This window comes from Felis catus, chromosome C1 (genome assembly GCF_018350175.1).
Source record: "Felis catus isolate Fca126 chromosome C1, F.catus_Fca126_mat1.0, whole genome shotgun sequence".
Lineage (NCBI taxonomy): Eukaryota > Metazoa > Chordata > Mammalia > Carnivora > Felidae > Felis > Felis catus.
The window spans coordinates 108,133,832-108,150,351 of record NC_058375.1 but is presented as its reverse complement, the minus strand read 5'-3'; the positions used below and the strand labels follow the sequence as shown (position 1 = coordinate 108,150,351).

The window sequence follows — 16,520 nt, the reverse complement described above, 5'->3', positions numbered from 1 at the left end:
GTTTAAGAAGAATAACTATTAATTTTTCAAATGTTTGGTAGAATTCATTGTGAAGCTATCTTGTCCTGGACTTTTTTTTGTTGTAGGGTTTTTTTGTTTTGTTTTGTTTTTTTGTTATTTTTATTATTTTTGCTTTGTTTTATTTTTTATTATTTCAATTTCATTGCTAGGACTGGCCTGTTCAAATTTTCTATTTCTTCCCAATTCAGTTTTGGAAGGTTATAAGTTTCTAGGAATTTATCCATTTCTTCTAGGTTGTCCAATTGTTGACATATAATTTTTCATACTATTCTCTTAAAATCCTTTGTATTTCTGTGGTGTCAGTTGTTATTTTTCCTTCTTTATTTCTGATTTTATTTATTTGAGTCTTCACTATTTTTTTTTCTTTGATGAGTCTGCCTAAAGTGTTATCAATTTTGTTGATGTTTTCAAATAACCAGTTGCAGGTTTCAATGATCTATTCTATTGTTCATAAGTCTCTTTATTGACTTAGTTTTGTTGGATGTATGTTTCTAAGGATTTGTCCATTTCATCTAGATTATCCCATTAATTGACATATAAATGTTCATAGCATCCTTTTATAATCTTTTTTATTTTTATAAAATGGTAGTAACATTCCTACTTTCATCCCTGATTTTAGTACTTTGAGTCTTTCTTTTGTTTTCAATCTAGGTAAACATTTGTCAATTTAGTTCATCTTTTCAAAGAACCAACTTTTGGTTTTGTTAACTTTGCAATTGTTTTTGTATTATCCATTTTATTTATCTCTACTCTAAGCTTTATTATTTCCTTCATTCTGCTGGCTTTGAGTTAGTTTTTTCTTCTTTTTCTCATTTCTTAAGGTATAAAATCAGATTATTGATTTGAGATCTTTCTTTTTTTAATGTATGCATTACAGATATAAATTTCTCTCATATTGCTTACTCTGCATTCCATAAGTTTTGGTATGCTGAGTTTCATTTTTATTTGTCTCAAAGTATTTTTAAATAAAGTTCCCTGATCCTCCATGTTGAGTCTGTGATGAGCCCATCAAAGGAATTCTTCATTTCTGTGCCAGTACTTTTGATTTCAAGCATTTTCTTTTTATTTATTTCTTAAAATTATTCTTGTAAGTTGTTATTACCACTGGTTATTACATGTTGTCTACTTTTTCTCATTAGAGCTCTTAACATATTAATTGTACTTATTTTATAATATTTATCTGATAATTCCAACATCTGTGAGTCCAGTTCTGATGATAGCTTTGTCCTTCAAAGTTTGTTTCTTCTTGAACTTTATAACTTTGTGTTGAAAGCAGGACATATTGTATAGAGTAATATGTACTGAGGCAAATAGGCTTTTAGTGTAAGGATTTACATTAATCTAGCTAAGAGTTGGTCTGTTTTAATATTAGTCGCAGCTAAAGGCACAAGAGCTTCATATTACTCTAGTGAGCTTACTTTTTCCTCCCTTCTCATCCTCATCCTCCTGCTCCTCATCTTCCCCCTCCTCTCCTTCTCCCTCTTCCCCATCCTTCTCCTCCTCTTCTCCCTCCCCGCTTCTCCTTCTCCTACTCTTCCTCCATCTTCTTCTTCCCCTCCCCCCTCCTCCTCCTGCTTCTGCTTCCCTTTGTTCTTGTCCTTAGATGGAATCTTTATCTTGTAACTCTTCTGGCTGTGATTCACTGTTATTACTGGATGCTTATTAGTGTGTTGATAGGGTGAGTGGGTAGGGTGGGGAGGGAAGGGATGTTCCTTTACACCTAAGCTTCTAAGTATGTCTCAGTCCTTTGTGGGCTTGTACTTTGGGGGTGGGGTTAGACCTTAAGAAGATTTAGTCTCTCTCCTACTGTTTCCAATCTGTTTTCTTGAAGTCCCTCTTCCAATTGACTGTCACTTACTTTACTTATTTACTTATTTATTCACACATGGGAAAGGAAGGTTGGAGAGGACTGGAGTGGGGTGGAGTTCTTTTCCTTCAGCTTGGAAAAGTTTCAGAATCGCCCTCTGGAGAAGTCCTTCCCATGTGAGGTAGACCTATTAGGGAGAATGGTCTGGAGGGTTTCATGGTAGCTACTTTTCCTCTCCCTCTGCCAGGCCTATAAGAAGATCTTTCTCTGTCCTCACCCTGAAAAGGTTCCTAGAGGAAAAGGCTATGAAAGCATAGCCCCTTTTTACTGTCCAGCCTTCCAGCTTCTTGCTCAGCCTGCAACAATTTGTCAAAATTACTTTTTATCTCTTCCTAACAGTTTTTGTCATTTCATAGCTTCTGCTCCAGGTCTTGGTTGCTATATTTCTCTGGATGCACCTGTTTCTCCATATTTCAAGGAAGTTGTTTGCTCTGTTCTCTGACGGGTCATGAATAGTCATTGACTTTCAGTTTGTCCAGCTTTTTCTTGTTGTAAGGATGGGGATGGCAGTTTTCAATGTCTTACATGTAATAACAAAAAACCACCTTTCCCTTCCTAAATATGGGTGTGTGTGATATGTGTGTATCACCATGGAGCCCAGAGCATTAACATCAAGGCCTCAGGACAGCTGGGCAGGGGGTGAGTACAGGAAACAGGATGTATTGTTCACTTTTTAAATGTATCTTTTCATTGTTAAGTTTCATTTTTATAGTTTTTAAGAGGACTTTAATAAAGAAGACTTAGGAGAATAAAGAAGTGACCAGAGCATTGTTTTTTAACAGCAAAAATCAAAATAACTTGAATAGCCATCAACAGGAGAATATCTAAATTAATTGTTACCTATAGGAGATTGCTGTGGAATTGTTTAAGAGAATGGAGAAACTGCCTGCTGCTGGCACCTGCTAAGAAGATGTCTGTGATGCACTGTGCAGTAAAAAAGATTAACATTCATGTGTGTTTATTTCATGGGCATAAAAAGGGTCTGAGGACATACCCAGTGTTCAAGAAGCTCCAGGAAGTGGAGGCTCAGCACTTTGCTTTGTTTGGATTGTTTGTAGTAAATGGGAATAAATTTTGTAATCAAAACAACAGAAGGATAAAAGAAGGAGAGACTTACTTTTTATTGTCTTCTCTTCTGTGTCTTTTGAGTTCTGTATCCTGCTTATTTATCCCCATTCCATAAAAAGTAAAATAAAATAAGAAACCAGGAAAGGTAAGAAGTATCCCCTGATGTAGTCCACAGGCTCTTCCTTAGCATGTGCTGGTCTTTACCTGTTTTCATCACCTCCCCCCTGTTCTCTGCCTTGCCCCCTGGTGTACTCCAGGTTACTCTGCTGTAGGTCCAGGCCACCACCACATTTAGGGCAGTCTTGGAGGCTGCCTGGCCTCCTCCCAGCACCTCCCATTTCCCCATGCAACCCTGGAAGACTGGATGTTTGAAAGGCATAGTTCACAGGCCCCAGGGTGAGCCCCAGCTCTCTACTTGCCACTGTATGACCCTAGGTGAGTCAGACTCTGTGGAATATTTATGGGCTGCAACAATTAGACGTACTTCTCAGGATTTTACTTTATATGGGAGAAACAAGCTCCTATAACCTCTATAGCCATGTGAATGAGAGAGTAAAAAATGACCGGAATTCTGAAAATGGCTCATAGGCCTCTGCTACTCCTAACACTGGGCTAGGCACTGAACCCAGGAGCTGGCCCTGCAGTTCGATCCTATGCTCTCCATGGATCACCTGGAGAACATCCTTGAGGCCTGCAGAACCCTGACAGACGGGCACTGCCTGGACCCCTCTTGCAGGGGAGGGCAGCCTAAGGGGTGGGATGTGGAGAGAGATGGTCTTTGGCTTCCTCAGACCCTCTGGACACAAGAGAAAGGGAAGTGCCTCATCCATTCTCCCAGCAAGGTGCCTAACAGGCCACTGCTGGGACTTTCCCCAACATTGCTGAGAATGAGAATTTCTAGGGTGTCAGGATTGCTTAAGATGCTTCCCAGAGTGAGAGCCACTGGGTTGGGGGTTTCTCTCAGGAGGCAGGACCTGTTCCTTGTCTGTCCTGCCCTGCTGTGTGTCACTGTAGACTACCCTCACCATAACCTCTGGGTCCTGGGTCTACTTTTGTCCTGTCATCCTGACCCTAGGCCCCTCCTGACTGTGCCTGAACCTCCCCAGTTCCTGCCTCTCCCAACGCTCTTGGAGCTGGCTGGATTTGCCTCCATCACCACCAGTCACCACATCACATCAAGGAAATGTTCCATCAGAGCTTCTGCCAAGGTAAAACCTTAACTCTGCTACTCTCCAGACACAAGACTCGCATTTAATTAAAAAATCAGAAAGCCACAAGCAACCTTTTGATATTTCATTATTTGAACAAGTAAATATGCACTGAGCACTTGCTCTGCTCAGGTGCAGTACAAGGTGATAAGGGCCATGACTGATTGAGATACTCAGCCTGCTTACAGGGGGACATGTGGCTGGCACCCACACAGTGCTCAGACATCTGTGCCCTGAAAGAAGGGAAGAGTGGAGGCTTTGAAAGAGGTGTTTGCTGCAGGAGCTCAGCAAGAGAAGTTCTAGAACCTCGTGAAGAGCTGGGCCTTAGGAGTCAACGTGTGGGATTCAAACCCCATCAACCCCACACACTAGCTGTGTGCATCCATGGGCAAGTCACATCAGCACTCTGTGCCTTGGTCTCCATATCTGAAAAATGATGACAACAATTATATCCAGGTTGATGCAGGGATGAGATAAACTATTCCACATGTAACCTGTTCCCAGCACAGTTCAATAACACTAATCATTTGTGGAGGTCCTGAGAGGAAGCATCATGTGTGATTTCCCAGGAAGACTGGCCCTGTCTTTCCTCAGTGTCCAAGGTCTAGATAGGCCTGGTCAGCAGCCTATAGGAGCACACAGTAGGCTCCAGTAAGCAGTTGTTAATGAGGGAAGAGCATTTTCTACCCTGAAATGAAGCCTCAGACAATCAGGAGAGGCCCCAGCCTGTGATCAGCTATCAGACTGCATCCCTATGGTTGGCATTTCTCCCCTATCCCCACTTAACCTATCCCTTTCTGATGACCTTTCCTCTAGAAACAGGTTTGTATCTGTGGTGGCCATCCTTTACATCTCACTGCAGCATGTCAGGTGAGGTAGGATCTTATCACAGAGAACCTTGATGTGTGGTCTGTTGCTGTACCCAATATCCTGACACCTGCCCTTCCTGAAGATGTGGGCCACCTTTCACTCCAAGATTCAGGACAGTTGGTGTTGTGCATGTTGTTGTGGCTTTTGGGAAGATGAGAGAGTTGCAGCTTCATTCCAAGGTAAGTTTTCCTGAAGGGGGAGGCAAGGATGCTGACAGTTGTGGAGGGATGAGAATGGCAGAGTTGCGAAGAATCAATCAACTTCTTCCCTAAGAATATTTTGCCATCCTTGGCTTCATTTAGAGAGTGAAAGTTTGGGGAAATTATCGGGCTGATTTGTAATTGAGAACTCACCAATACCCACAGGATCTTCAGGGTTTGGCTAGCCCTGGCAAGGTTGCACAGTAACACATGGTGTCTGCTGATTCAAGGCTCTTACTGAGATGAGACCTGTCCTGCTTCTTACTCCCATGGGAAGTCCTTCAGGGCCCCAGCACATTGTGGCTGCTTGTCCTGGAGGTAGAGATCAGGCTTGTGTGGGGCCAGTGGGCATTCCTGAGCTCATCCGTGGCCCCCTATCCTGCCTGTATCCCATTCTCTGCATCCCACCCGTAAGCCTTGGATCACACATTATTATTCTCAACCCCCTATGCAGACTTCATGGCTCCCTCTACCTCCGATTTATAGGATGTTCTGTTATCTCCCCATCAGTTTCAAGCCTGAGTTCCTCTCTATGACATGCTGTATAAGGAGAAGCCAGGTGTGGCCACTTCACAGCCAACTGGGTTTTGAGTCTTCATTTCTCTGTGGGGAAATCAGTGAGGCACACTTTGAGAGCAATGGCAGCTTTTCAGCTGTCCTTGGCCTTAGGCTACCCAGTATCTGGCCTGGCTGAACTGGTGGGTTCAGGCATAGATGCCTCCATATTAAAATGCTCTGCTCCACTTGCTTGTGTCCTGCCACCTCCTACCCCCCAATAGTCCTTACATCAGGGACAAAGATGGAAAGTTGGGTCTTAAGTTCTCTTGAATGTGGCCACAAAGATGCAGTTCCTGGTGACTGGGTGTCTGTGCTACACGTGAGGCTCAAACATGGATGGCCTAGGGCCCCTACTTCCAGCTGGTTTCAGGGGAGGCCCTTATGGTCCAGGAAGTTTTCTGGGACACTTGCAGAAGGGGTTCACTCGTGCTGGTTTTTGGAAGTGAAGTCCAGGATTCCTGGCAATTTGCCCCAGGGTCTCAGCTGGGTAGCAGGGCCAAGAGGGGTTATAAGTCCAGCTGGCCCCTGTGTGCCCCTGCTCCACAGCCCTTGAGTTGAGCTACAGGGGCTGGTCCTCCACAGAGGCACGAGACTGGGCATCCATCCTGGTGTGCTCCACCCTGAGCTGGCTGAGGTCAAGAACATGGCCTGGGCACCTCTGGTCCTGTGAGCTGTGTAGTGGACTACCCAGGGAGGGCAGGCCACATGAAACTGCCACGCTAGGGAAGCTGTTAGGCTGTTTCTGCTGCAGAATTTCAGGGCCCCTGGTTTGAGGTTGCCTGCAGAGCCCACTGCTCATGTCCTGCCTTGGGGGCTGTTTAGTAGGGGGTTGGCAGTCTGGTTGGATCTGCAGGGCTGCAACCTGGGCCGCACAGCCTGTCAGGGTGGGCTCTACATCGAGGGTGCTTTCCCCAGGACCAGGCCTCCAAGAACCTCGGAAATACTCCAGATTCCCAGGTGGTCTGGGCTCCTGGGAGCTAGGCCAAAGGTTTGAGACTTTGTTTTTGCTGCAAGTGTCTGTTGCAGAGGTTGCAGACCCCACAGGGGAGAACAAGCCTTCATAGCAGCCTTGTGTCCCTCCTTCCCCAGAGACCTGCACACACTCCAGAGATGGGTCCCTGGACAGAGAGCTAGTTACCTGCTCAGGCCCTGCTAGGACCTTGCTCTCTCCAGCAAGTAGGCCCTTGGTAAGCGAATGTGCCCACAGCTCCCGCCTGCTGGGTACTGAGCCCACAATGGTCCTACCTGCATCTGAAGCCCCAGGCCCCCTGACTTCCAGCTTCACTGGACCTGGGCTCTTTTGCTCAGAGCCAGCTTCCAGTTTCTCTGTCTGTCCCCTGGGTGAGGTTGCAGTATCCCCAGGGGCTGAGGCAGGCGGGGTGCGGAGCTCAGGGCTACGGCGAAGCCAATTGATAATGCCCATGGTGATGGCAAGCTCAGTGTCACAGAGCTTTAGCAGACACTCTTTGCCCTTCCAGGAGCTTTGCAAAAAGCTCTGGCTGAGCAGGTCTGGACCTGGTGTTGGGGCCAAGTTCTCCTCTGCCCCCACATGGAAGCTGCACATGGACAGTGGTGCTCCTAGTGCTGGCCCTGACAGACTCTCAGACACACACAGGTCATCATCCAGGCTTGGGCCAACAGGGCCCTCGCTGGGGTCATAGAAGAGCTCATAGAGGGCATCTCCACTGTAGCTATCCCGGGGGAAGGCAGCTGCAGGTGTGCCTGGGCTCGAAACCTCCTTCTTATCCTCCTCGAGGCCAGGTGAGAAGGAGTCATAGTAGCCTTCATCACTTGTGGACACAGATTCTGGCTGTTCACTCTTGGGGGTACCTGTGTCTATGGAGCTGGCTTTGGAGCCACTGTGGGGGTCCCTGCAAGGACACAGGGGGAGCTCAGCAAGCCCAGCTGTATCCAGCCTGGGTCGGTCTGTATCTGTCCCCTGGGGACTCCCCAGCCATGGGCCCAGTAGGGTGCTATGCTGCTGTCTCACAGAGCGATTCACACTGTCCCAGAACTTGGCAAAGTCAGACATCTCATTTTGGGCGGGTGATGCCAGCTGTTCCATGCTGCCCTGGAAGGGGCCCCTAAGAACTTTGTTTTCAAGGGCCTGTGATACCTGAGTTGGGCTCTCCAGGCCCTCGTTCAGTTCCAGGGATGGCACGGAACTTTCATCTGCAAAGATCTCCCCACAGCCTGTGAGAGAGTCAAAGCTCTTGAGTGAGGCCACATCCTCACACAGGGCCCTACAGAGGTCAAAGGAAGAGTCGGGCAGGAGCTCGCTGTCAGATAGGTCTTGACATAGGCCATCTGGCCCCAGTCCTTCACCAAAGGGAAAGAAGCCTGTGTCTGTCTGCCCTCCAGCCTCTGATGGGCCTCCAGGCGAGGACAGGCTCTCCCTCTTGGTTACCAGTGAGGCCAAGTTCTCAGTCTTGTTTCTGCGAATGTGGAATAGGTTCCGAAAGCACTTCTTAGGTCGTTTCAGGGAGATCCTCTTCCTTGGTATGCTCTTGGCCACAGCTGGCACGAAAGGCATCTGGGGCACAAAGTGGCGGTAGTCAATCATGCGCTGGCTGCTAGAGGGTCCTGGGAAACTCGCGCTGCCCACCAGGTGCCCTGTGGTGGCACTCACCCTGCCAGCCCCAGGCACACTGTCATGAGTCTTGCTCTTTCGTACCAGTTTGAAGGTGGCCCCACAGAAGGCTGTAGCCCCCACCTCGGGTTCTGGTTTCCCTCCCTTGTTGGGGCATCTGTCATATCCTTGGGCGTTGGGACTAACCTGTGGGGCTCTCTCACTGTAGGGCCGCTGTTGCCCTCCTGGTGAGACTGACCAGGGACCTGCATCCTCCCTGACTGGAGCAGTGGCTGCTGGGTCTGGGGGTTTCTCATGGGAAATCTGCAGGCTGGATTTGATGAAGGTCTTTCCTCTCTTCAGCTCCATGCTTCCAGTGCCCCAGGCTGCTGTGAAGGAAAACAGGAGGCACTTAGTATCCAAGATGGAGGCCTATGGTTCTAGAAGACTTCTGCCTATCCCTGCTTACATAGTTGCTTTGGAGCTGAACTCTGACATCTAAACTTGGATCCTTTCAGAGGTAAGAGAGAGGGAGATGGGATGGCCCCACCCAGACTCACTGCCCCAGGGCTGCTCATTGCTCCATAGACAACTGATCCCAGAGAAGTTAAGTCACATGCCTAAAGTCACATAGTAGGAGCCTAAATGAGGACAGACTGGGGTCTGATTCTATTGTGTCTGTGATCTCTCAACTCAACCAAGCATCATCTCAGAGTTTGTCTGGCCAAGTCAGATTCCCATTTCTATGCCCAGGCACTCTACAAATAGCACCCATCCTCACGGGGGAAGTATCATCGCTCTTTCAAGTGGTGGAGGAAAGGATTCAACAAATAAGTTCCTGCCTTCATCTAAGAGACAAAACTCAAAGGGAAACCCAAGCCTGTATCCTGGGCTGGATGGAGTAGCTCATCAGTTGGAAGGGGAGGCACATACACTGCCCTTCACGGCTATTGCATCTGTCTGAGGAGGTAAGACTTGGTCTACACAGAGACCATCAGCAAGGCACAGCTGAGTATCTAATGGTGCATGTTGAGCTTGAGCACTGAGAAGAGAGACAGCATGATGGTAGAACGCAAAAGAGAGGAGGCAGGCATGAGGCCAGGATCAGACAGATTAGATAGACACAACACATGATGGGCTGGAGAGCAGCCAGGTATCACCTTCTATGCACATCTTAACTGAGAGGCATTGATGCCTGGAACGCCATCCAGAGTGCCATCCAGATGAATGCCCAGTCTGAGTTCAATGGGAAAGGGTGTTGTGGTTGACTATTGATGTCTGTCCTGGTATGGGAGGGGGAAGCCACATAGGAGTGTTAACTTGACCATTTTTGCATTGCTAGGGAGTATGGCCTTACTCTGAGATCAACGAAGAGCTATAAAAGTCTTCTGAGTGGGTGGGTGTAAAAAGTGGCATAATGAATTTGGTGGTCTAAGACCATTTATCTGATATCTAAGTGGAGGACAGAATAAATTAGGAGAGAAGCTTTGAGCAGAGAAGATTCACAAAGGGCAACTAAAGTGGTCTGAGTATGTGGAGATAAGATCCAGATGGAAACTGCAGTCAAAGGCATGAAAAAGAGAGGTAAAGTTATAAGGACCTTTCAAAGGCAGAAATGCTAGGATTTGGCAACTGAATAAAGAGAGAGAAGTCATCAACAATGAGGAAACAGTAAATACTGATCCAGACAAAGAAAAGTGGGAAACGGTAAGGAAGTGGGAGTGGAGTGAAGGTGAGGAAGGGGCTGTGCTAAGAGCTGGTTTGAAAAAGGGAAGCAAGGCTCTAGTTTTAAACATGTGGCCTTTGGGGTGAGCTTGGAGACCCCCAAGACCAGACCAAAAGAAGGTGATGTCCAAGAGCACCTGCAAACTTCCCCAGACTCTCCCTTGCTGTGTCTTCACAGGTACCCAGCTCACAGCTCAGTCTGTGCCAGCAGCTGGGAGTGGTGAGTGACCTGTGGGTCAGTCCTGTCAGTCTGGTGAAGGAAAGACTAGAAGAGAGAGTTTGGGGATGGTTTCTTTGACTTTCTTTTTTTTTTTCTTCTTAAAAAAAACTTTGTTAAATGTTTATTTTTGAGACAGAAAGAGAAAGAGAGAGCAGGAGAGGGGCAGAGAGAGAGGGAGACACAGAATCTGAGCAGACTCCAGACTCTGAGTTGTCATCACATGGCATGTGACATGGGTGCTGAACCCACCAACTGCGAGATCATGACCTGAGCCAAAGTCAGCAGCTTAACCAACTGAGCCCCCCAGGTGTCCCTCTTCGGCTTTTCATAAGGACTTCTCCATAGGGAGCATCTGAATTCACTCCCCACCCCCGCCCCTGGTGCACAGCCTGTGAGGGACGTACACCACAGGTGTGAAGGCAATTGGCTCTGTCAGCCTGCTTGCCTTTCAGACCCACTTCCCAGGAAGCTTTGCAGCTACCTTCAGAAAGCTGCTTGACAGTTATGAGCTGACCAGGGTCAGCTTCAGAGTCTCTCAAATGCTTAGACATGAAGACCTGGAGGTGAAGAGAGGGGCTGCCTCACAGCCCAGGTGACAACATTAAAGCTGAAGATGAGAAGTGGTGACAAAGCTGCCACTGCAGGGGCTCACAGGGACAAGCTGACTGGCCTCAACCCTACTCCCACTCATGGGCAGCACTTCCTCCCCTACAGGGGGACACTTGGGACTTTTGGCTGGAAGATAGGAGAAAGTGCTATGCCAGGGAAAACCACAGAACCTGGACTTGGCTCTGGCAGCAGCTCAGCTCTTGGTGACAGCATCCTGGACAGTGGGACAGTGCTTCAAGTTACCTTTCTGCCTCCTATGAGGTGTCATGCGCCCAAGCCTTTCCTACCCTATACCTGCAAATCCCATTTTCACTCACCACAGTCCTCTGTGGCTGAGACAAGTCCTTCCTTAGCTCTGATGAATTTTCTTTACACAGCATAGTGGTTAATATTTGGACTCTGGAGTTGGAGAACCCAGATTTGAGTCATGGTTGCATCTACCTAACCAGGTGAGTTCTTCACCTATAACCATATAAGAGACATAACTTCCGTTTTACAAAGGAGAGAGAATAAGGTCGAAAAAAGTTAGTCAATTGGCCCAGGTCACACATGTGGTAAGTGACAGAACTAAGATTTGAAACCAAGCCTGTCTGATTCTGGTCATGTGCTCTTAACCACAACAGACATTCTGTGAACCAAAAACCCAAACTCTTCTTCATGGGAAACTTAAAAATCAAATACTAAATGTGCTCTTATGAAGAATTTTGAAAGCACAATGAAAATGGAGATTAAAAACCAAAGTGCAGCTTACACAAATTCAGAAAAATTATAATTGAAGGTCATACACTTTCTATGACAAGAAATCTTGGAGATATTTTATTATGAGATCTCTATTCTATGTTAGAAAAATATTTTTATTAACACACTTTTGGAAATAATTTCAAGTAAGCATGACAAAGATTACTTCACTGTGTGTAGAATTTGCAACTACAAGAACTAAGGTGGTTCATTTGATATCGATCTCTATCAATGAAACTGCTGATTTCTTATTTCTCAATTCAGTGAACTGATTTAAACTCATGAAGAACCAGAAATTTCACCACATTCTGAACTTGGAAAATAGCCTCTCAGAATAGCAGTCACTGCTAAAGATGGCTAGACTCGGTGTCACTGATGTTGCCAAACCTATTTCTTGAGTTCATTTAATACTTTGGCACATTGATGGGACAATAAGTGGTAATGTCCAGAATAATGAATGAGAGACTTGCAAAACACTGGAGCAATCATGTGAAATCCAGTGTATGTTCAATCTGGTCACATTCCACATTAAAATATTTTATCAGAGCCTGACTCTCTGGAAATGTGAGGCCCATATGTGACATGGGTGGGAACACCCTGAGGGGTCAGAGGCCTCACTGTCCAACTGGAGACAAGCTGAGCAGTCTCCTTCCATGACAGTTCTCAGGGACAGAATGGAATTTATCTGGAAAGCCAGATGCTGGCACTGTCATTGCCTAAGGGCAGAGGCCAAATATGTCCAGGTTCCCAGCTGCAAAAATGTACACTCTGCTCTGTAACTCTCTGGCTAAAGACCCCCTAAGTGGATCCCAGCATGAAACCTGAGAAAGAATCCTCTACCACGTGCCACATCCCTCCCCAAAGGACAAAGTAGGCCTGTCCCTTTCCTGGTTTGGTGCCTTCTTGTATATAACACTCAGGGATCACTTGCTGCTCATTCTGGTGCTTGCTTGGTCTTGCAACTCCCCAGTGAGGTTGAAAACTTCTTTAAGATTCAGGACTCCAATGGTGGTCAACTGTGAGCTACTACTTATTTAAATGAAGTATTTATGTTTTGAGACATCTTAGCTATATATTTACATCTAAGTTTCCTAAATGGAACACTGAGTCTAGTTTTTAATTCCATAATTTATGTACATCATTCTTTAAGACAGTTCTCAGTGACACCAAGACCCTGGACCGAGTTCTTCATCTCTAAAATGAACTTGCAAATTCCACGAGAACAAGAACCATACCATGTACTTTATTTAATCAACTCTGATTCACGGATGTGCTATTTTAACCAAGATCTAAAAGACAGCTGAAGACAACCAGGCAAAAGACGTGGGAAGCATATTCCAGGCAGAGGGAACATCCTGCAGAAAGGCCTTGAGGAGCAAAGGAGGAAGAATGTTTAAAACTCTGAAAGCAGGCCCAGGTGGCCAGAGCAGCTGGATGAAGCTGGGAAATGGGCAGGGCAGACTGTACTCTGCCTGAGGTCACAGGGAGGGTCTTGGCTTTTATCCTATGCACCATGGAGAGCATATGCACCATGCTTTTATCCTATGCACCATGAGATCCAGCCATCAAGGGTGAGTAACATGGCTAATATTCAGTTTTTAGGGCTGCCTGGGTGGCTCAGTTGGTTAGGCATCCAACTTTGGCTCAGGTCATGATCTCTCAGTTTGTGGGCCCGAGCCCCATTTTGGGCTCTGTGCTGACAGCTCAGAGCCTAGAGCCTGCTTCGGATTCTGTGTCTCCTCTCTCTGCCCCTCCCATGCCCATGCTCTGTCTCTTTCTGTCTCTCAGTAATAAGTAAACATTAAAAAAATAAAAATTAAAAAAATACAGATTAGGAGCCAGAGCAGGGTCTAGCTGAAAGTAGTGACAGAGACTGCTCATGTATGTAAACCTTTCCTCTCAGCACCTTACACAAAGAATGCACTTGCATATGGATTTATTACAAACTGAGCAAATGAAGTAATTCTAATGGCTGCTTTTCTACATGATAAATAACTTTAGCTCAACTGCCTACATTTTTTTTTCCTTTGGGAAGGTAATTCTGTGCTCTTCTTTCTTTTTTTTAACATGAAAGTGACTGAGTGTTTCATGGATGAAAATAAAAATCGCTCAGGTACACATATGTAACAGAAGTGGTTGGAGATACAAACATTTTGACTAATAGTTTTGGCATTGCCATGCCTTCTCCGGCCCCGCCCCCAACATCCAGTAAAACCAGAAGCCTAGACATACAAAGAGGTGAATAGTGATTAGAAAGCAAAAGCCTCAGAGGGGAGCCTTGCCCAGGGACATCCAGGACATTGGGGCCAGGGTGAGAGGCTATAAATGGGGCCATAGTTTATCTCTGTAGAAGGTACCTGTCTAAGCCAAAACCTTCAGGATGGATGGAGTGAAGGCTATTGTGGGGAGAGAAAGCCTCGTGTTATGGGGTGGGTGTGGGTTGGGGAATGAAGCAGAAATAGAATCCGCAGTGAAAACATCACCAATTCACCCAACCCCCACGTCAGGGAGACAAAGGGCCCTTTAGGGAGCGAAGGTTCTGGCCCACCTCCTCTAAAGGGAGTCTCTAGGTGTTCCTGGGCTGCTCAACTGAAAGAAAATCGGTCTTGAATCTAATCTATTCTTTCCCATCCCCTGCATCCGCGCGCAAGGGGTCTCTCCCCTCCCGTAGCCAGACCTAAAAGGGTCTCCCTCAGACCCCAGATTCCTCATCAGCCACGCAGGACACCGCAGGGTTGAGAGGGTGCAGACCCTGGTTCCTCCACTCAGCCCGTCCACTGCGCGAAATAACGCACAAAAATTCCCCCCAAATCTTTCCTCCAAGTCTACATCGGAGGGCCGTTGGCGACTTACCGCTGGTGGCCGGCCGGGAGTAGTCGCAGCAAGGGTCCTTGGCAGGGCCGGGAGCCGCTCCCGAGCCGCGCACGGAGCTCAGCACCACGGTCAGCTCCCGGCGCCGCGCGTCCCCGCCAAGTGGGGGAGGAGGAGGGCCAGAGCCCGCCCGCAGCGGCTGGAGGGGTTGGGCGGCTGCGTCAGGAGGCGGGCAGGCGAGGGTTAAGCTGCGGGAGAGCACTGGGGCGGGGGCGGAGCCGGGCCGGGAGCCAGCTCGCCAGAGAGGCAGGCGCCCCCAGCGAAGCAGTGGGCGAGATGAAGGGCTCTGGGCCTGGGTGGGGGATGCTTCCGGAGAACTGCAGCCTCCTTGTGCCGCCACCGCTTGGGCCCCGCTCGGTCTCGCTTTGTTAGTATTTCTCCCGGTCTCTGTCTCTGTTTGTCTGTCTCCCCGCAGCGCTGTGGTTTTACATCCTTCAGGCCTTGCTGCCAGAGCTGCCAGGATGTACAGACGCCCAATGGTCTCTCCTGGTCCGCGACTGCACGCCTGCGCGGCGGTCTGAACCCCTTAGAGCTCACAGGTATGGGTGCACTAATCCCTGCAGCCGGTAGCGCCCAGGCAGATTTAATCCCACACGGGGCCTAGTTAAAGATTCCTACTCAAGATTCCTTCCTGGCTGGCTTGGAAGAAGTGGCAGTCCAGTCTCGGGATGCAGGGCTGAGTTTTACAGAACCTTTTTTACAGAGTGCCTTTCTTGTACCGAATTGTATTACTAATGGAACGCTTCCCTTAAAGCGCTTCCCTTACAAGTACTTACTGTGTGAAGTCAGCCGGTGCTTTGCCCTGCAGTTTTGTGGGGAAGAGCAGAAATGTTGTGGGGACTCTCCCCTCTGAGCTCAGGACCAAGGACCTGATGGTGGGAAAGGAATAAAGTAAGGATTAAATAACTTCTGGATGGCTCTGGGAGCGGTGCCAGGACCATGGGGGAAGGTGTGTGGGGTGGAGAGGGGCGGGAGCGCACAGCTGGTGCTGAAGCTGCCTATCCCTCAGGAGTGTGTAAGGGAGACAGAGATCCGGGTGGTGGTGATGGCTGATCCCACACAACAGGGGTGAGTGCAGGCAGTGAATGATGGAAGGAAGGACTCAGGGGTCGCCTAGTCCAGCCTTGGGTTGAGACCCAAAAGAGGTCAGGACTAGGGCAAATGACAAAGACCATGAATTCCTTTCAGCCTGATGGTCTCCACCTCGTCCCCATGTCCAAAAAACCCTCTAGACACAGGGTGTGTCATGTTGGTGTGGGCTGTCTTTGGCATAACCCATCAACCTTCTTTATAGTCATCTTGAGATCATTTCACCCTAGAGTCAAGAGGCTTCTCACTGCTGTCCCCTCCTCCAGAGAGTGTCTGCCACCACCTTTGGATAAGTCCACCTAATTAATTGCATTTCTTGCTATTAAAGGGCCTTTCTACCTAGTGACTGATGCAAGATGACCCCAGGTGTCCCCTCTCCCTGTGGTGTAGTCCTGACCTTTTCTGGCAGTTCTGGCCATCAGACTTCCCTCAGTCAATTCTTCCCTGTTAGGTAGAAACAAAGGCTGGTCTATGTTTCATCGCCACATACACCCTGAATCAAGAGGAGGACTCCCACAGACTCCACAGTCCTCACTAGCTGAAGTTAACAAACGTTACTTTCTTCTGTTAGGATCTTCCATCTTCTGCATTACAAGGACTTTATATTTTTCTTAATTTTCTCCTGTTTTGAGGATAATTATGGGCTTAACTTCTTCCAGTGGGTGATAATTGCTCTTTTCCATCTGAACCTGTCACCCTTGGGCCAATGAGAGCTATTCTAAGCCATGTACTCTCATCCTCAGAGAATTTTAAAACATCCTTACTTTTAGGGGCAGGTGGGTGGCTCAGTCGGTTGAGTGTCCGACTTCAGCTCAGGTCATAATCTCACAGCTTGTGTGTTCAAACCCCGCATCAGGCTCTGTGCTGACAGCTCAGAGCCTGGAGCCTGCTTTGGATTCTGTATCTG

At 47.6% G+C, this 16,520-nt stretch overlaps 1 protein-coding gene across 1 annotated transcript; it reads right to left on the bottom strand.

Annotated features, from left to right (window-relative positions):
* Positions 1–2,990: 2,990 nt before the first annotated feature.
* On the bottom strand, positions 2,991–15,345 carry AMER3 (APC membrane recruitment protein 3). Its single transcript, XM_023259187.2, has 2 exons — positions 14,507–15,345; positions 2,991–8,750 (listed from the first exon to the last, which is right to left on the bottom strand). The coding sequence occupies exon 2, from the start codon at positions 8,728–8,730 to the stop codon at positions 6,352–6,354; it is 2,379 nt and encodes a 792-aa protein (XP_023114955.2). The 5' UTR covers positions 8,731–8,750; positions 14,507–15,345; the 3' UTR covers positions 2,991–6,351.
* Between the last annotated feature and the right edge of the window lie 1,175 nt (positions 15,346–16,520).